This window comes from Alosa alosa, chromosome 11 (assembly GCF_017589495.1).
Source record: "Alosa alosa isolate M-15738 ecotype Scorff River chromosome 11, AALO_Geno_1.1, whole genome shotgun sequence".
In the NCBI taxonomy this organism is placed as follows: Eukaryota; Metazoa; Chordata; class Actinopteri; order Clupeiformes; family Clupeidae; genus Alosa; species Alosa alosa.
Window position 1 is genome coordinate 24,393,726 of NC_063199.1, and position 20,607 is coordinate 24,414,332.

The 20,607-nt window shown below is 42.3% G+C and overlaps 2 protein-coding genes across 4 annotated transcripts in view; one reads left to right on the plus strand and one right to left on the minus strand.

The window, feature by feature from the left end:
* The first annotated feature begins 1,540 nt into the window (after positions 1 to 1,540).
* On the plus strand, positions 1,541 to 4,727 carry dbx1b (developing brain homeobox 1b). 2 transcript variants are annotated; one of them, XM_048257594.1, is made up of 5 exons: positions 1,541 to 1,641; positions 1,737 to 1,995; positions 2,199 to 2,300; positions 3,630 to 3,832; positions 3,956 to 4,727. In XM_048257594.1, exons 1-5 carry the CDS (start codon positions 1,558 to 1,560, stop codon positions 4,277 to 4,279), a joined length of 972 nt encoding a protein of 323 aa, XP_048113551.1. In that variant the 5' UTR covers positions 1,541 to 1,557; the 3' UTR covers positions 4,280 to 4,727. The 2 variants fall into 2 exon arrangements, with proteins under 2 accessions (XP_048113551.1, XP_048113550.1); XM_048257593.1 differs by having other exon boundaries at positions 1,545 to 1,995.
* Positions 4,728 to 4,875: 148 nt separating this feature from the next.
* Positions 4,876 to 20,607, minus strand: part of nav2b (neuron navigator 2b) — a gene marked incomplete in the record, with an annotated part of 76,383 nt that continues 60,651 nt past the window's right edge. For both annotated transcript variants that reach the window (XM_048256791.1, XM_048256790.1), the window contains 17 exon segments: positions 4,876 to 6,977; positions 7,331 to 7,534; positions 7,893 to 8,011; positions 8,317 to 8,513; positions 9,240 to 9,311; positions 10,562 to 10,725; positions 11,277 to 11,512; positions 13,223 to 13,391; positions 13,783 to 13,878; positions 14,099 to 14,196; positions 14,562 to 14,718; positions 15,199 to 15,352; positions 15,810 to 15,890; positions 17,050 to 17,222; positions 19,347 to 19,603; positions 19,875 to 19,986; positions 20,438 to 20,521. In XM_048256791.1, the coding sequence (XP_048112748.1) occupies positions 6,852 to 6,977; positions 7,331 to 7,534; positions 7,893 to 8,011; positions 8,317 to 8,513; positions 9,240 to 9,311; positions 10,562 to 10,725; positions 11,277 to 11,512; positions 13,223 to 13,391; positions 13,783 to 13,878; positions 14,099 to 14,196; positions 14,562 to 14,718; positions 15,199 to 15,352; positions 15,810 to 15,890; positions 17,050 to 17,222; positions 19,347 to 19,603; positions 19,875 to 19,986; positions 20,438 to 20,521 (2,499 nt within the window).

Consider the following 20,607-nt stretch of genomic DNA (forward strand, 5'->3'; position numbering starts at 1 on the left):
AGGGGGACGCCTGGCGCATAATTTCATGGAGATTTACCTTATGTGCCATCGTTTAAGACGCACACGGGGGTCCTTTCACCCTTTTGCGCTTCCTTTCCAAAATCAAAGACCATGAGTTGACTCTGAGAAGATAAATGCGAAGGTAACTACTTCTACATGAATAGCCAGGGGGACAAAACTGAAAGAGCAGCGGTCAAACGCCATTAGTCACAGGTCTTAGTCCACAGGCCTCAGGAGTCGCCCCTTCTAGCTCATCGGACAGAAAAAGAATTTGTGTTCAAATAGAATCTTCCGAGGAAGAACTCTTTTGTTCTGCGTTTCTCCCATTTTATCTATTCCTTCAGTTTTTTCCCTCCGGCAGCTCTAACGGAGTGGTGAGGAGCCAATGCTTTGACATCCCACATTAAAGTGGACCCACGTGTGGCACAGCAAGGGTCTGACCTAGCTTTTCAAATCATGGCATTCCTCGTTTTCACGCACACTAACTCTGGAGGGAAAAGGTAGGCTACAGCCTGTTATCCCACAAAAAAAAGAAAATGGGCGGAACACAAACAAGGCTTCCAGAAACCATCTTCTATACTACATCCTTTCTAGCATGCAAACTTTTTAAAGTCCTGACATTTGTTAAACTTGATATGTGGATACATAACTTAGCCTACTGAAGTCAATATGAAAAGTTTTTGTTTTGTGTGCCCTTTCTATATTCAAAGCTGAGGATGATATAGGCTATTCGCCAATGTACCTAAAATAATTATAGGTAATGATTTTGTTAAGGTTGTTGGACTTTTTTTGTTTTATAAGTAAGTGTTATACACTCCATAGTATAGGTTACATATTAGCCTAATATACACATATTAATATGTTGAAATAAATGTAAAATAACTCCTCTAGAAAAACTAGAAAATTCTACTTATAAATAATCCATTGACTATAATACGATATGATTTTTCATATAGAACAATAATATATAAATATTAAATATAAACATATAGGTCTAAAAACGGATTCTCATCATGAAAACAACAATAAAAATGTATTGCATTTAATTGCTTTTCAGTTTGCTCTGAAAAAAATAGAAACCATTTGCGGTGGCTATTTGCTTCATAGCCTTCACTGGCAACCTCTACCATATTTCTTCATGAGGTGCATTTGTAAAACGTTATAAAAAAAATGTCAAGGCAAAACTAGTTTTATTTGATTGTTCTTTATTAAGTTAAAAATAGGCTGATGCAAAACAAATAGACCAAATTACCATTACGACCGATACAAGGTGGTAAATACACCAAATGTATGTATGACTACATACACATGCATGTATGACTACATTTCTTGTTCAAAATGTTTTGTGCATTGTTTGATGATGTTTAATCCAGCCACAATTTGCTTGAGTCGACCAATCAGCGGGCTCAAAATTCGGTACGAAAGAACTCACTAGGAGAACTTTGTTGAACCTCATTGTTCCGGCTGTCACTTGTGAAAGGCTTTGCCAACGGTCCCCTATAAAACCCTTCCTCAGGAGGGAAGGGTCAGAGGAGTTTCATCAGACCATCACCCTGGATGCTAACTGAAGTAGTCTCTTGCAGTGAAAAGGGGCTCAAGATATACGTATTTTGTTTTCTTTTTTTGTTGTATCTGGCGAAGGTGAGATGATGTTCCCAAGTGTTCTTGCGCCACCCGCGATGTATCCGAATCTTTTGCGTCCCGTTACTGCGCTGACTTTGCCACCGTCTTTGCAGTCCGCGTTTAGCACTCACTCTAGCTTCCTGGTGGAGGACCTGTTGAGGATCAGCCGGCCAGCCAGTTACATGCACAGGACAATTCCTTCCCCGAGTGCCTCTCCCCCTGCAACTGGAACCACGACATCTGTGGCGGACCACATCTCCATCTCCACCTGCATGTCTAAAAGAACCGCCTCGCCACAAACCTCCTTACCCAACAGCGACCCCAACTACTTGAAGTTTGGGGTGAATGCCATCTTGGCCCCATCACGCAACGGTAGACTATATAAATTGTTTGAGTTTGCTGTATAGAACAATCTTGGTTTCAGCTCTTGCATGACAAGTATTGATACATAGATGCACAAGATATGCTTACTGTCAATTTGCCACAGAGATTATAAATATGCATTTAGCATTATTTACTACTTTAACATTTAGACATTTTCAGCTAACTGTCATTTTGTCCTTCTTGTATCACAGCATCATCGCCACCCTCGGTGACAGACGTGCACGTGAAAAACATTCCTTTCTCATATTTTGATGGGTCGTTTCAACCGTTTATCAGAGCATCCTACTTCCCAGGTGAGTTTCCTCTGTTCTGTCCCGAGTAAGGTGTTTGTGATTGTACATGACAAGACCGTATACAATACCATAGTTTATTCCCGAGTAAGGTGTTTGTGATTGTACATGACAAGACCGTATACAATACCATAGTTCGCGGCTGAAAGCAGCAGAACATCGTGGAATCGGTCTCGCCAATTTGATGCCCTATTTAGCAAAAGCAGTGACTGCTGACATTTTGCGCCGGTTCCCCTAATCTACAAATTAGTTGGAATTGTCATGGTCCAAATTTGAGGCGGGTCCCTTCTCACAAGGAAGCTGCTGGCGTCTCTTCATCGCCTCCCTTTTCCCACCGAGTCAGTGCACTTTGCCACTGCTTGCTTACAAAGCTTTCAGCACCATGACCAATTGGCCAGCTCCCTCCGGGCTGCCACACACAGACAGGCCGTTGACTTAGGCATGCTGTTGATAGGCATTTACCAGTCATGGACTAATTTCCCATTAGTAGCTATTCAGTTTCAATATTCCCACAAGACCACATAGAGTGCTGCGTCGTCCATGGAAATCAAGCTACAAAACCCAGGGGACAATATCTGTAGCCTACATTTCTTTATGTGAAATAATTAAGCAGTGTATGACACTATACACCTGTTTTGATAATGAAGATGATGGCCTACATTCAAAATGATTGTCTATTCTGCATGTAATAATTTGTGTATTTTCGAATGACTAAATAAAAAAAACAGGCATTTGATTCTTGAAAGTACACTTTAACAGTCATTTCTTGATTGTGTGAATATATGTCACCAAAACAGCTGTATGAATAGCTTTTCATGCTCACTTAATGAAAATGATTTGAGGGCCAAAACGGGCCCGCCATCAGTATTCCCCAAATGATCTTGGCATGCAGTTGTGTTTAGTTTGAAAGTGTAAATCTCCTTTGTGGCCATAATATATGGCTTTAGCGGCCTGTCCTAAGCCTTTTTCAGTTAGTTCATTACGACACAATTACCGTTCACGGTTCATTAGCGCCTCTATCTCTCGTTGGAGTTCTCTGAAAGGATGCTCGGCCTTTTTACCATACCAATGCTTTTGGAAACCAAGCAATGTGCTAATTAGTTACTTCGTGGCATTTCACGCAAATGGATTGTATTTAATAACACAAGAACAATAAACCAGTCAATATTTATAGACTTCGAGTAGGCTACATTAATTCTCAGTATCCAACCGCGCCCCTTGAAAAGACAATCGTAGAAGCCTTGAGGTAATTGTATAGTAGGCTACAGCTGCTTTATAATATAGAAAGACCTACCGTTATTAAATTCTGTCTATTTTTGTGTTGTTTGATAGCATCATCTGCAGTGGTACCTATCCCGGGGACATTCTCGTGGCCCCTTGCAGCGAGAGGGAAACCGAGACGGGGCATGCTGCGGCGGGCTGTGTTCTCCGATGTTCAACGGAAAGCTCTAGAAAAGATGTTTCAAAAACAGAAGTATATCAGCAAACCTGACAGAAAGAAGCTCGCTTCAAAACTTGGACTAAAGGATTCCCAGGTAAATAATATATGATATTACCTAATCATTAGGCTGCCATGTTCATTTACTGCTTAGTAAAACAATCAGTAGCCTATATGCCAAAATATGCATCTCACACATCTCACCGTTTGATCCCAATAGGTGAAAATATGGTTCCAGAACCGACGAATGAAATGGCGCAACTCCAAAGAGCGCGAACTTCTGTCGTCTGGAGGATGCAGAGAGCAAACGCTGCCGACAAAAATGAATCCAAACCCAGACCTTAGTGACGTGGGGACAGGGAACAAAACCTGCGAGGATGAACTGGAGGCCTTCAGAGGCGAATCACCGCGCCTAAAGTACTGTCACTCACACCAGACGCATCAACATTTCAACAGCACTGAATCCAACCCAATGTCACCGACCAGCTCAAGCAAACATTCAGACTTCTCAGAATCTGAAGATGAGGAAATAACAGTGTCTTAAATTTGTACACAAGTTATACATTATTTTATAGTCCACTCGATTTATTTACAAAAATGTTTTGATATTATTGCAAAAGAGGATGTCCCCTTTACAGTAACATTGCAACACGTCTGCCCAACATCCCTATTTTCTGGGACAATATTTGGCATGGTATCCATAAAATATTACTTGGAATATTTTAATGTTACTATAAGGTACACGTCTTTCATACACCTCGCTGTGTTTTGGCAGCCAATGACGTTTGTATATTGATTTGTATTAATGTTTGTATGTTTATAAGCAAACACCAAGAGTGTTGTAATCAAGATGTATTGAAGTAGACTTAATGCATTTAATCAGACATGTAGAGATGTAAATTAAAGACCTATATTTTGTAAACTGTCTTTTATGCAAATGTATATACTTAAAATATGTAATATTTTCTACAAATTAAATGTCATAAGAACAATAATTGACTCATGCTTTCACTGATCACATTATAACATAAGTTTTTAAAAAGTGATTTGACACTTGAATAAAAGTATATCTGAACCCGTTTCAGAACAGAGATGCACCCAAAACCTTTCAATACAGATGCATTTTAATATACAAAAACAAAGAATTCCAACAATGATAATATTTATTGCCATGGAATTTACAGACTGTGACTGAAAATCTACAACCTTACTGTTGAGCACTGTACATAAAACATGGCCTACCTCTCTTAAAAGTTGTTAGAAAAAAGTTCTCAAAATGTAGATCTGAAATCAGATATTTACAAACGTATGTTACAAATACAAGAAAAATTTACAAAAACAAATTGCACTACACAATTAATGATTCAATTCCCAAACACAACTTTTCAAACATCTTAACAATGTGGTCAACAACTCCTCCCTCGTATTTTTTATTAAATGAACCTTAACATTCTTAAACACAAAGATATGGTAGTCCAACACAACAACACAAATAAAGAAAAACATAAACAAAATAAACAAAAATGTCAATGAACTTTCGGCACAACAAACACTAGCAGTTCCTAAAACTGCGGGGTACCTGTTTGGTTTCAGTCCAAATAAAATAAAAAAAAAAGGAGAATGGGTGTTGCATAGATTTCTTTATCAGATAGATATATAGCACTCAAAATAACAACAATAAAACAACCCACGGAGACTCTGTGAATGAATTCAAAGGGGCGTAATATGAGTGAAATTGGATCTTAAGACACTTCATCTGCTGAGGGAATAAAGTGCAGTCATTCTCACTAAAGCAACACTGAGGACTCCATTTATACTTAATGCAAATGGGGACTGCGCTAAGTCTTCCAAGTGAACTACTAGGCACGCCAGCAGTTCAATTCAAAGGAGAGCTGGGGACAACATGTGCAGATCCCCCAAAAGTGCTTCTAAAGTCTCAGGAACTTCTCCAGCTCACAAAACCAGTGGTGCTTTCAGCTCTTCAGTCAGCACTTGGGATAAACGCACTCGCGTTAGACAAAGCTGTTCAGAAATCTGACCACCTACAACGCCACAAGGCTCTCTCTGTGCCTTGCCCTGGGTTCAGCTCCAATAGGTGTGCTTGTTTCCATACAAAAAAAAAACTTTTATTACATCAGTGTGATTCAACACCTCAGTCAGACTGCAAACAACATGATCAAGGTCCCGATCACCCAGCTGGAGTTGACCAGGGAAGACCACCACTTCAGCATCAGAGGGGCTCAAGGTATTTCTCTATTTTTATCCTTTACCTACACCAGAGCACTGCTGAGGCACTAGCGTGTACAGCCCTGTAACTACGTTCACATGGACGTGAACAGGTGCTCTCGTTTCTGCTAGACAAGCACTAAGGCATCGCGAGTAGATGCAGACAACAACAGGGTGGTTCAGTGCACCCGGCTCAGGGAGCAGGGGCCAACAGACCGATGCAGTTCAATTTCAGTTTTGTGAAAATGTGCGTACAATGTGCATACAAAGTACAAAAGGCTGTAGAAGTATGAATCTAAAGACTGTGATGTCACTGCATCTTAACTGGTCCGATGACTGAGCAACACAGGGTGAGCTGAAGGTAGCAGTTACTCTGTGTGTGGGGTTTGCCAGAGTGTTTCACTGCATACTCTGCAGGTGAAATAGGCATGTCCAAAGACTGTAGACATGCGATAATGAAAAAAGATGAAACAAAAGTGTATTGATTGAAACGGGACAGATAAAAATGAAAAGTTGTCACAGTGGGGCCCACATAATTTTGTGATGTAAATGTTACTATAACCTGCATTAACACTTACAGGTTGGAGTTTTAATGACTCTGGTTTTCTGTTGAAACGTTGCGTTCACAGTTCACATTAAGTGTTGTTCACCAAAAAAAAAAAAAAATGTGACATGATGTGAACTTCCCAGAGCAAACACTGAAATTCCTCAGAGTTGTGTCACTTTAATTTGCTTTTACTGTTTTGTGCTTCACCGTCCCTCCCAAAATCTCTGCTTTACCTGTAGTCCTTTCAGGAAGAGAAAGAAGCAAGTCTCTTATTGCTTGATATTTAGTATTTTTTCAGTTGCTGAGTGCAGTTTTTCACTGCTGAGAACAGGCTGTCTGGACATCACAGTGTAGACTCCAGTGACGAGTCGATCACTTTGTCTTGGTGACTGTTGCTGTTGGAGTCGCTGTCGCAGCTCTGAGGGCCTGTGGAATGAGCCGCCTCCTTCAGTCTCATCAGCATGTTCATCTGTGGGAAAAGACATCACAACAACCAGGGTCAGCTTTTCCCATAACATTACGAAAAGATACACCTTACTAAAGTTGTTTACTTTTCTAGGTGTGTTTCCAGAACCATCTATTTAGTCTCTTCTTTGATTTGTATATCTTAAGAGGCTAAATCAACGTTTTTGGAATCAATTATTTTCGCTCACATAGCTCTGAGCATGCGGGACATGAGCATGATGGACATGACAGCACAGGTGTGCATGATATCTACAAGAAATCTATGACGTCTGTAGGCAGCATGTTACTTGGGCCGACAGTGTTGCTGTGCTGTTAATCATACTGTGACCCAGAGGTCAGTGATAAGAGATGTCTTACTAGAGGGTCGCTCTCGGCCTCTCCCTGAGTGTCCTGCTTGCTGTGGCCGCCCTCACGGGCCAGCGAGTAGCCGTCAAATCCCACGTCCTCGGGCCGCAGCTGCAGGAGCGGCGGCCACTCGTGCTGCTGAGGGCTCGCCACCCACGGGAAGCTCTCCATCACCCACTTGGCAGGGTCCTCCCAGGCGGCCCTGCGCCCATACAGCTGACCGGGAAATAAACACTCAGCTTCAGCGTCAAGCTACACTTCAAAAAGCTCGGCTTTTTTACTTTGAATATTACTTTTCTGATCACTATGTGCCAGTGTCTGATGAAGAATTTATGCACAGTAAAAAAAAACATTTTTGTCTAATCTATATCATAAATATAATACAAAAATATATAAAGAGTATACACGCTATTATAGTGTGTACAGTATTTATATTCTATATTTTATTCTGTTCTATTCTATTATTTACTATATTCTATTCAATACTATATTCAGCAAGTGAGCAAGGGCCTAAAAAAGTAGACTACAAATCCTGACTTGTGTGTTCGTTTTGAAGTGGTGTGAGTGCTGGTACCTGTAGTCCTTCTCTGACTGCTTCCAGCATGTAGGGGATGATGGAGTAGTTCCACAGGTCTGTGAACCACACCCGCGCCCCCTCCACATCCATGGGGCAGGAGAGGAAGAGCCGCGGCCCTGGAGGGGTGAAACGGGAAAAGGACATCAGACAACATAGAGGAGCTTTTAAATAAAAACCTATCTTATGCACTATGATGTAATTTGGACAAAAGAACATTATGAACATTATATAACAATGTCTGATGTGTTAGACAGTCAAAAATACTGATAAGTGCATTTTAACAAAGTTTTCATCTTTATGGGCTGTTACTTTTGTTATCAGTGGTTTTGTCCTGTTTTGTTCATTGTGTAAAATGCTATTCCTAAATCACTTAAAAGAAGAAGGGAGAGTTGCTGATGCATGTGAGCGAGGTGTCTCTCACCGATGGTGACGTCGGAGGAGCTGTGTGCCTCCAGGAAGCGGTTGAGGTGGTGCCACATGCAGGGCAGCCACTCCACCACACGCACCAACTCCGCGCTCCGCGTGCGGCTGCTGATCTCCGTCTCCAGAAGCTTCCGACGGAGGAAGCGTCCCAGGAAGCCCTTCAGCGGCTCGGTGTGGTTGGCACACAGAACCCACCTGCGGGAACACGTAGAGGGTCAGACTCAGAGACGATAACAACAACAACAACTTGTATCTATAGACCCTTTCAACAATAAAAACAAAAACAATGTTTGAACGTTCTATTTGGTTCCCAATCTACTTCCTCTGCATTAAGATAACATATATATCGAATGTTAAAACGGAAGCCTTGTTGGGCCAACTATGATACTGATAATGGAACTCTCTTGAAAGGGTCTATATAGCGCTTTAACAGGACACAGTAAGGGCTTTACAGTGAGGGGGAACCTCACTAACTGTTGAGACACAGACACTCAGAGGGGATGTCTGAGTAGGTTTCATAGCCAACTCCAGGGTTATTCTCGACATTGTCACCACTTCCGGTTTGGAAAAAACATATGGAAAACTGTGTGAATTAAAAAACTTCAGACTGTAGCGCTTTATCTGTTCTATCAAACTCATCAGAATAGTTCTGTGCATTTGCAATGAACAATTACAATGCTTCATGTCAAGAGGAAATGACGTGACGGCGATGTCGAGAATTAGCTTAGAAACAGGGGAGGCAGAAGGGCCCATAGAAAGCAGCAAGGGTCAGATGGGCATCTGAGGAGACACTGCCCTCTTGTGGATACCCCTGAAAATAGCACATCCTACTGAGCACACACAAAAACTATACAAAAGCTCAGACAGACATGGCTGTATTAGAAAAGAAATATATATATAACCAAAAACAGTGGTTCCTACCTGAAATTATGATGAAGCTGCAGGTTGGGGGTGGAAGCGTTGGCCTGATTCATGGTACCGATGATGTAAGGGCTGTGTGTAGCAGAGAGGAGACTAGTTATTTACAGCACCAAGACATTTGAATAGACCTTATCTCCTAAATCAGCCAGACTGATTCTTTTGGCCTGCTTTCCAAATAGGTTCTGGTACATTTGAGAGGAAGTTCGATACAACCACAGAGCAGGTTCACTGCCCAGGCCAGGGGGGTCAGGATTTGGAGGCGTAATTTCAGCCAGTTAAAGGAAAATTCAGGTTTTTAGCACTTTTCTGGTTTGTTTTGGATGAACTAGAGTGGTGGACACCGAAATTTTGACGATTGGTCCTGTCTCGACTTTTCTGACTCGTTTTGAATCGCCTTTGACTGCTCAGGGTGGCTGCCAACAGGCATACTGTAGGCTACTCAAACATGTCCTAAAACAACCCTTAACGCTTCATTTTCAAAACTCAGAAAAGTCGAGACAGGACCAATCGGATTTTAAAAATTTGTATTTTCGTGTTTTGGGAACCACCACCACTAAGTTCATCCAAAACAAACCAGAAAAGGGCCTAAACCGGAATTTTCCTTTAACAGCCTGACAAGTGCTCATTTCCAGTAACATTTTCACAAACAAACCAATTAGGTGCCACATTAATGGAGGACAAGAAACATATATTGTGTGGATATGTATCTGGATATATTGTGCGGATATGTATCTGGACATGTTGTGCGGATTTGTATCTGGATATATTGTGCGGATATGTATCTGGATATGTTGTGCAGATATGTATCTGGATATGTTGTGCAGATTGTATCTGGATATGTTGTGCGGATATGAATCTGGATATGTTGTCCGGATTTGTATCTGGATATGTTGTGGGGATTTGTATCTGGATATGCTGTGCGGATTTTTATCTGGATATGTTATGCAGATTTGTATCTGGATATGTTGTGCAGATATGTATCTGGATATGTTGTGCAGATTGGCAGTTTTGAACCCGAGATGATCTGCCAATCCACATGAACAACATAATTTATGGTCATCTGTGATGTGGCACGTAATTTGTTTTTGTTTTTGTTTGTTTTTGCTTGTTTGTGAAAATGTGGCCAGAAGTGAGCACAGCATTTTTAAAGATGGTGGCACCCTATTGAGTTTAATTTTGGCTGAAGTAGCTAGCCTAGCATGGGCCATTGAAATCAAATGGGGGCGCTACTTCCTCCCTCTCTCTGGTTCTATATAATGCCTCCATGGCCCAGGCCCATTGCCGGGTGTGGATTGTGGAGTGCTCTGCTCTGCTGTGCTCACCAGTAGTGGTGCTTTGCGCTGAGCAGGCCGTTGAAGATCTCCCCCAGGGAGCTGAGGTGGTGCAGGTTGTCCAGGATGAGCACCAGGGGCCTGTCCTCAGCCTGGACACTCATGCTGCCGCTGCTGCACTGGTCCACCAGGTGGGACAGGTACTGACGAAGCTCCTGCAGAGGGCAATACAGCAATCAAATGATGGCCATCTTGGATATGGTTAATCTAACAGTATCAGTAAAATGATGGCCATCTTGGATATGGTTAATCTAACAGTATCAGTAAAATGATGCCTATCTTGGATATGGTTAATCTAACAGTATCAGTAAAATGATGGCCATCTTGGATATGGTTAATCTAACAGTATCAGTAAAATGATGGGTCATCCCTACACATGTAAGTGATGGATACGGTTAATCTATGATTAAGATGAATTTTCATTGTGAGTGCCTGGACAAACTTCAAAAAATGGATGATGTTGCTTTTGTAATGTTCTGGATGGGCAATAGTATTAGTTAAACATCACTGTGTGCAGTTCTGGACACGCAAACATTTATATTATGTATGTATTTTTGTATGTTCTGGACACGGAAACATTTATATTATGTATGTATTTTTGTATGTTCTGGACACGCAAACATTTATATTATGTATGTATTTTTATCCTTTTTCCCCCAAACCCATGAAGCTGTACATTAAGGAGTACAGATGGTCAGGCTCGGACCTTGCTGGACTTGTGGTCCACGTTGAAGGTGGCGATGGCACCATCGGTGAGTGGCCGTCCCTCGCGCAGCACCATATGCTTGGCCAGCCGGCTGGCCAGGAAGCTCTTGCCGGTGCCGCTGGGGCCGGAGAGGATGATGCGGCGGTGCTCCTGCAGTTGTGACACGTAGCGCTGCAGCATGGCCTTGGGGATGAGCGTCTCAAACACCAGGCTGTCCGTGCTGCTCTCACGCACACCTGCACAGGGCCAGACCAGGTTACAGTCATTTCCTGTGTATTAGCCGCATTGTGTATAAACCGCAGGACCGTGTTTTATGCAAGTTGAAAAAAACAAAACCATATTAACTGCCCCCATGTACTAACATCATAGCTGAGGAAATTTTGCAAAATCAATGTATAAACCTCGGCTAATGGTTGGGAAATTACAGTGCACCAGGACGAAACGGGCGATCTGTCGACCCCCAAAACACACACACACACACACCACCACTGACACTTTACAGCAGAGAGCCACTCTGAATGAGAACACTCATACTGGAGAAGCTCCTAAATCATCTGCTACATCCGCTAGCATCTGCTACAATTGTTTTAATCCTCAACCTTTAAACCTGGTTACATTACTGTAAATTAGGTAAAGATAATGCACTCAATGGTTTGTCATTAGTAAAAGGAACAACCTTGATAACCAGCTGATAAGTCTCGGCTGCTAATACCTTTAGACCAGCCCACAATCAAAAATGCAAAACCTTCCAAGCCCTGCAGGCAAACCAGGATAGATATGTTATTCCTCATTTCTGTAAGTCGCTTTGGATAAAAAGCATCTGCTTATGAATAAATGTAAAATGTAATGAAAAGATAAAACAGGAGTGGAGTGAGATTTAGCAGTTCAGTTATATTCCTACCAATTAATCTCATGTTACAACGCCCCCTACTGGAGATGTACATAACTCTTTGTTTGTAGCAAAATGTACAAAAAAACCCACCTCCCAAAAAAAAAAGAAACAGATGTTGCAAGAGTGTGTATTAGAGCTGAAGGAAATGCTCTGAATCTACTCTACAACTATGCAACTGAACCGATTTCATCTGATCTTCATCTACAGTGCATAATTCTACATGATTCATTACTAGAACACTAAGTTTACATTTTGCAGTGACTCATCACTTTGCATGATAAGTCTTGCACAAACACACACACACACACATAACCACTGACACTTTTACATCAGCAGAGAGCCACTCTGAATGAGAACACTCATACTGGAGAAGCTCCTAAATCATCTGCTACATCCGCTAGCATCTGCTACAATTGTTTTAATCCTCAACCTTTAAACCTGGTTACATTACTGTAAATTAGGTAAAGATAATGCACTCAATGGTTTGTCATTAGTAAAAGGAACAACCTTGATAACCAGCTGATAAGTCTCGGCTGCTAATACCTTTAGACCAGCCCACAATCAAAAATGCAAAACCTTCCAAGCCCTGCAGGCAAACTAGACAGATATGTTATTCCTCATTTCTGTAAGTCGCTTTGGATAAAAGCATCTGCTTATGAATAAATGTAAATGTAATGAAAAGATAAAACAGGAGTGGAGTGAGATTTAGCAGTTCAGTTATATTCCTACCAATTAATCTCATGTTACAACGCCCCCTACTGGAGATGTACATAACTCTTTGTTTGTAGCAAAATGTACCCCACCTCCCAAAAAAAAGAAACAGATGTTGCAAGAGTGTGTATTAGAGCTGAAGGAAATGCTCTGAATCTACTCTACAACTATGCAACTGAACCGATTTCATCTGATCTTCATCTGAGTGCATAATTCTACATGATTCATTACTAGAACACTAAGTTTACATTTTGCAGTGACTCATCTTTTGCATGATAAGTCTTGCACAAACACACACACCCCTACAGTTTACATTAAAACCTTCCCAGTAGGACACACCTACCTTTAAGCTTGACAGCGATGGTGTCACTATCCCCCACCAGGTACCCACAAGGCAGCAGCTCGGCCGTTTCTGCCCCGCTGGTGCGGTGCACCTCCCCAATACTGTAGCCCACAACACTGTCAGAGTTCAGACCCAGCTGGCTCACCGGGTCAACATGGATGATGCACTCCTGAGAGACAAGAAAGACAAGAGAGGAGATATGTCAGATTCTACCACAATGATTTACTACCTGCCAGATGAAATGCTCTCGAAGGCGAGGTATTTTGGTGAGATATTTTGCCTAGTAAGGTTGCTTTGTTGGTGATTTTGTGTGTGTTCTAAAGGGATGGACTGTAATTGTATGTATAGAGTACAAACTAGAAGCAAAACAAAGGAGGTGACATAGACATATAGATAATCACTGTAATGGATTGACAAATAAACTATGTAGTGCTATCTATAAACAGTGTCAAAGTTCTCCAAACATGTGAAAATGATCCATAGTTCAAAACATGATGGCACGTATCTTGCTTTAGTTTAAGTACATGTTCACCAGCGGAACACCAGAGTATAGAGCTTACCTTAAAGAGACGTCTGACCACGCCATCTAGCACATCCCATTTAGTTTTCCCACTGACACCGATAGAGCCGATCAGGAACTGACGAGGGCTACCATCCTATTCAAGGCAGAATCGAAACATTAGACAGGAACAAGCAAAGAGGGCTAAGAGAGTTATTCCAAAAATAAATATACAAATAAGGAAGAAAAATAAGAAAAATTGTGTATTTATGTCAAGTTAAACATATAAATAATTACTTGTAATCTAAAACTTAAAAACACATACCAAGATATTCAGTGACATTCAAATAGGAAGCAAAATTTGACCCAATTCTGACCTCTTTCCATTTGGCCTCGTCCTCCAAACTCACTACGATCTTCACACGCCGGCCCTCTTTCCGAGAGCCTCCATCTCCACAGTCCTCCAGTAACATGTCTGCAGATTCAGGGTTCTCAGTTAGCATGCTAGCAGCTAGGCGCTCAGTGCAGCAAGGCCCTTCATGTGTATGTAATTACATAAACTCAAACAGACGTGGAGTTGTGATTGCCATTACTTAATGCATGACTTTTGTGAATAGTTGCGAATGTGTTCAAATACATGTAGTCTTTCTGTACATGCCATCCTCTAAAAGAACCTGAAGTAGACATGCATAAGACATACAGATAAACAATTTGTCTTTCTTTCTGTCACAAGCAAACACACACAGAAAAGCGCACACACACACACACACACACGCACTGGTGCACACACACACACACAAGCACGTGGGTATCCAAACACACACACACACAAACACACACCGAGGCTGGTGGATTCGCTGAGGCTGAGGCTCTGCTGGGAGGAGAGCGCTGGCAGAGAGGGACTGAGGGAGGACGACTGGGACGTGGCTCTGCTGAAGCTGCCCTGAGACTCCATCTTCAAACGGTCATTCTCCGACTTCAGCTTCTCTATCTCACCCTACACACACACACACACACACACACACACACACACACACACACACAAACCCTCAAATTCAGTGCACTGTCCAATACAATAATTACTCATTCATAATTCACACTAATTCATAATTCATAATTCTCACTAATTCACAGATGGGATAAGTATGGGGCAAGTATGCCTGGCCTAGAAACCTGATTTACATTTACATTTACATAATAGCTTGTGTATAATACAAACTAAAATTGTGAATTCTGCCTGTCCAATCTCTGTGTGCAACATGGTACTAGCCTTAATTAATGGACATATTTTTTTATTCTTAAGTGCAAGTGTTCAGATTTTCCATGTGCTTTCCATATAATTAGGACTTGTCTAAACTCTTTGTCATGTCTGAACATTTTAGGTGTTGGCTGCATGGCTATTTGAGAATCCAAGCATGAGACTGATGGATGACGAAGGCCCACAGAGCTCCCAGGTGGTCAAGCAGCTGTGACTGACCTGCATGTTGTTCATGGACTCTCTCAGCTGGTCAAGCTGGTGAGCGGAGCTCAGGGCCTCCAGGCGGATATCGGTCAGTTTCATCTCTTTGTCCCGCAGCTCACTGCGCAGCTGCATGACCGTCTCGGCGTCAGTGTCCACGCACTCGGAGATCCTGTCGACAACACCAAATGAAATCAATCACACAGGCTCTCAAAGCTAAACTCAGCCTTTGCTATCCTAGGATAGTGTTAGCACTTCACAACACACACCATCTCGGTCCGACCAGGGTTTAGTTTGAGTCTTTCCGTCAAGGAAACAAAACTTTGTTATTTCCATATAAATTCCAATTACAGACTGTTGGCAAACCAATACCTGGCAGGATGCATACCACAACTTCACAACGATTATTTAAATCACTGAAATCATCTGGTTCAGAGTTAAAGCTGGATTAGGAGTGGGGTGGGGGTGATTACAGCACACGTCAACTAAAAACGGAGGAAAATTGAGTGATAATTGGGTTTGGGGATTATTGGGGGTCAAATTGGCAGTTTCTTTGAATGATTATGGATCTGGATCACAAAAGCACAGGAGATTGATAGGGGGGTTGTCCTGTTTTGTTTTATCTTTACCGAGCCAGAGAGCCTGTCCTCATGAGAGCACTGTTACTGCCCCAGCCTCGTGTTCGAGCAGGCAGGGGGGTGAGGACAGGGCTACGGACAAAAACATGGACAAGAGAAGAACACTATTAAACAAAACTGGCATGTCTTGTACCAATCCTTGCATCATGGCAAGAATCTTGTATTTTCAAAAAGTGTAAACAACAACAGCAAAACAACAGAAACACAACCATATGCCTCAGAAAAGTGCCATAACTTTCTGAAATAATAACCCTCTGATATAAATACATATGACGCCCATTTCCAAAAAAAGTCTCTTTCCAAATTCCAAACAACCTCTACATACTTGGTCTTAATCCCTTGGTCAGATTAAAATTGAAATAAATATGTATGTAATCAAGCCCACAGTCTAAAGGGCGAGCATACTTTCAGACCTCTCATTTTTTCCCCCAAATGTGCATTCTAGACACACTGGCAACTGCATGAGCCCTTAGTCAGTTCAAGCTTGTGTGCACATGTCTAAATAAGGCCCATTCACACCAAGAGCGATAACGATAACTATAACAATAACCATAACGATAAAAGCGTTCACACTGAACAACGATAAACAAAGTCTCTCCTTGTGTTAATAAATGTGACGGCTAAAATTCGATGGGTTCTGATTGGCTATTAGCATTTTATCGTTGTGAAAATCTAACCGGCTGGTCAGAGGTGGTGTAATGAGGGTGAAACTCACAGAGAGGGTTAAAGCGGAGCGAGAGGCGCAAACGTTCGACAATTTCCGTGTTCGATTATTGCAGGGGGAATCCCTTTATGAAGACCAGAGTAAACCCTCGCTGCACTAATGTCAATGGAGACTTGTGGAAATTACCAATTATTAATTAATTGGTCATTATGTCTTTCTGGATTTGTTGAGGGTTTTTTGGAAAATTGTGTCATAATCTTGTGTTTGGGATCATTTCAAGCCTAAAAGTGTAATTTAGTGTTCGGATTTGTAATAAAATAACTTAATATCAGACCATGCTGCTGCCAGTTACTGTCCGGTTGTTAGCATGCTAGCTAGCCTCTTAGCTAAGGTAACCTTTTAAACGGAGAAGTGTAATTTCTTTGAAATGACAACTAGCTGAAACTAGCTAGTGACGTAAGGTGACACTCCCACTTATGCAGACCGGAACTGTCCCGTTTTGCTCCCATAGTAACGAATTATGTTGCTCTATCTTGCTAGTAATCAAGGATCTTTAGTGAAACTCACAGAGAGTTGGAATGAGAGGTCCGGAGCATGGGGGCGGAAGAGGTGGGTCCGTTGTGGGGCAGTTTGGGGGAAGAAGGCTGCGAGGAGTCGGTCATTTCCTCGATGTCGGAGTGGGACGATGCGGATTTGGGTGACTTCTTCTTGGTGAAGGCCTGTTTGAAAGAGCTCCGTAGCTGAGGGGGAGAGAGAGGAGAGATACTCAAGGAAGTGATTTCACATGATACCTACATCTTTTATGTCCTCTACAAAGCCACCATCCGTTGGTCAAAGCGCAACATGACAAGCAAGTCCTCAAAACGCCTGTGAACCTGTGATTCGAATGTTTGGCAAACTTATGATCTTATATTATGCAAGACACACAAGCCATACTTATATCGATCTGTTGAGGGATAATCATGTATACATTTGTATACATTTCCAATGTGACATTTAGTGTTTTGCAGTTACTTTCGATAGAGGACACACAACGTTAAATACACAAAGAGGAGAAATGATGATCAAGGGAATTCAATCAAAAAGCTTGATTGAAAAAGCACGTAACAATTGTGACCAAAATTAAATTATAATCCACACAAAAATTTTACTGAATAACACATAATGGCATGCGTAGGTCACTGTACTGGAGAAGATTCTGGCGTAAACAATGACCTTACCTCATAGACCTACAGATTGCCATGCAGCAGGAGCAAAGAGGGAAATGGAAGAGAGTTTTGAAAACATCACCCCATATCCTGGTAGAAACTGATCATTACCGTTATAGGCAGCGGAGCTGATGCGAGAGTGGAAGAATGTGCTCTGGACGGGCAATGGCGCTGTCATAAGTCCCTGCAGGGAAATCGCATTGCCAACTTCCACAATAGGCAGGAGAACTACAGTCTATTACAGCCATGGACCACAAATCCCCCACACACACACACCACTGTTCTATGGCAAGAGGGAGTGTAAGGCCTAAGGGAATGCTACAGTTTATTAGCTGATATCAAGGACAGAGTGCAGAGTTCACATCTGGGCATTGCACTCCCATCTCCTCTACACTGAGAGCTGTGAAGTCTGTGCATGTTATGACACAGAAATGTGACTTGGGGTTCGTTGGAGGTGGGAGGGATTGGACATCTGGCTAGCAGGGATACTGAACACGACACAAGCAGTCACATAAACAACCCTGGATGCAACCAGACCAGGCATGCTAACTACCGAGTGGCTGAGAGGATTGCTCTGAGCTCAGATGAGAAACCACTAAAGGAAGGGAAAGCAAATCATCTATGCCCAGCTCTGAAACAAAACACCTCCTTACTTTTACGGATGAGTGAGTGTGTGAGTAAGTGAGTGAGACCAATCGATTATCCAACCACTTTTGGGAGGAAACTTTTTTGTTATTTTGTTTCATTTCTCCCCCCATATTGTTTTGGTGGAAAATGTTCTCCTGCCAGATCCCATTAGGTTGAAATAACTGAATGGCTGCACTGTCTCCTCACAATCTAACCTCCACACACAAGTACACACACAAATGACTCTGAATAGGAGGCGTACATAGTCGATGTCGCTGTCGCCTTGCACCTTAACCCCCACGCACGACACAGCCTGTTTGGAAGGGCAAATAGGGCAGAGTTAAAAACGCACACCAACCTGAGAATTCAAACCACACAGAGGAAGGTCTCTAAAACAGCCTCCATTTCAGACGAGACAAAGAGGCTCAAAAGCACAGTGAGTGCCAACAGACAAACTAATCCACAATGACAAACCTGTTTCTACAATGACAAAGCTTAAGGCTAAATTCACTGGCTGTGTCAGGTTTGTCATGTGTAATACACAAAGGAAGCTCTATTTGCTGGAGGGTACGAACACCACGACTAAAGCACAACCAACTCGTTCACCTTTCCTCCAGTACATGCAGACTAGGCAGACGACAGTCAGACGACAGAATGAGAGAGGGAAAGAAAACAGCAACACTTGAGAAACAAATCAGATACAATATCAGATTTTTTTTTTTCAATTCAAGAAGGGTCAGTACATGTGCCCTTGTTGGAAGAGAATGGCATTTATGTGAGTTTAGCGTGTTCAAACTTCAGTCCAAGTGTGATTTTGTATAACAATGAAAACTGTAAAACCTCCTGTCAGACAAGCACACAGATAAGCTTATGAAAATATAACAAGAGTAACAGAGAGCAAGCAAGAGGGATGAGAAGAGACAGACAGAGAGAGAGAGAGAGAGAGAGAGAGAGAGAGAGAGAGAGAGAGAGAGAGAGAGAGATGAAAGAGAAGTAGAGCGAATAAAAAGTGTGTGTGCAGGCGCTCACCCAGTTCTTCCTCTTCTTCTTGTTCTTGGCGTCCAGCTCCAGGGTGCTGCCCACGCTGGAGTGGCTTGTGGCGCTGGCGATGCTGGACACACTGTCAGATGAGTGCTGTCTGTGGATGCGCAGGTCCGCCTGCGTTTGCGTCTGCGTCTGCATCTGGGCCTGCGTCTGGGGCTGCAGCTGGAGCTGTGGCTGAGACTGTGACGGCACGTGCGGTGGAGGCTGCAACTGCGGAGATCCACTGGCTGAGTTTGAAGGACCTGGACATTTGGGAGGTAATTATTTTTTAAAAGATGCATAATTGACTCCAAAACCATCACAACCCATCAAACATCAAACCAATATACTGTACATACACTTTTCATACCACAATGCCCAGATATATGGCCGCTGCGGTGTGTGCTGCTTTATGTTTACATGTAGTCAGAGAATGCTTGTAACTTTATTTTTCGTAGAGAGAAGCAGCCATTGAGTAGAAAAAACACTTGGTGTGTGCTGTCCTTGTGACTATAGTGATTTGTGACTCCTGACCTTTGCAGTTGAGGTCAGGCGTGTTGATGACACAGCTGATGGCCTCCTGGGCTGCTGTGTTCTGCTTCTTCAGCAGCTCAATGGTCTTCCTCAGCTCATTAAGCTCCGAGTCCTGAGAACAAACCAATTACCATCCCAATTACCATCCCATATGTATTACATGTTCACAATCATATGGACTGTACATACATACATGTTCATATTCCTTTTGTCATTACATGACTATATAAGCATTTATAAAGAGACTTTCTGACATTATAGAAGCCTGAATCTCGTAACCTGCAACCCAGATGGCAATAATCACATATACACAGACATCACACATCAAAATAAACATCCGAACAAAATACACTCTTGATTCAGTCATTTGAAGTCAGTGTGTGATTTAGTGTGCGTAGAGGTACAAGTATGATATTCAACCCCTAATGTTAAATTCAACTCTTATGAACCACTATCACACATTAAAGATTAAATATTAAGGCACAAATCAGCTTTGTTTCCAGGAGTTCATGAGTGCTGTTGAGCATAGGGGGCGCTGTTGAGCATAGGGGGTGCTGACCCACCTTCTGTTCTGCCGTCATGGTCAGACTCTGTAGCCGGATGGTCATATTCCCCAAGCTCTGCTCAAACGCAGCCACTAGGTGAGCCTGTGCACACAACAAAACACACACATGAACACACACACACACACACACACACACACATACATAAAAAAAACCACCACCAACACACC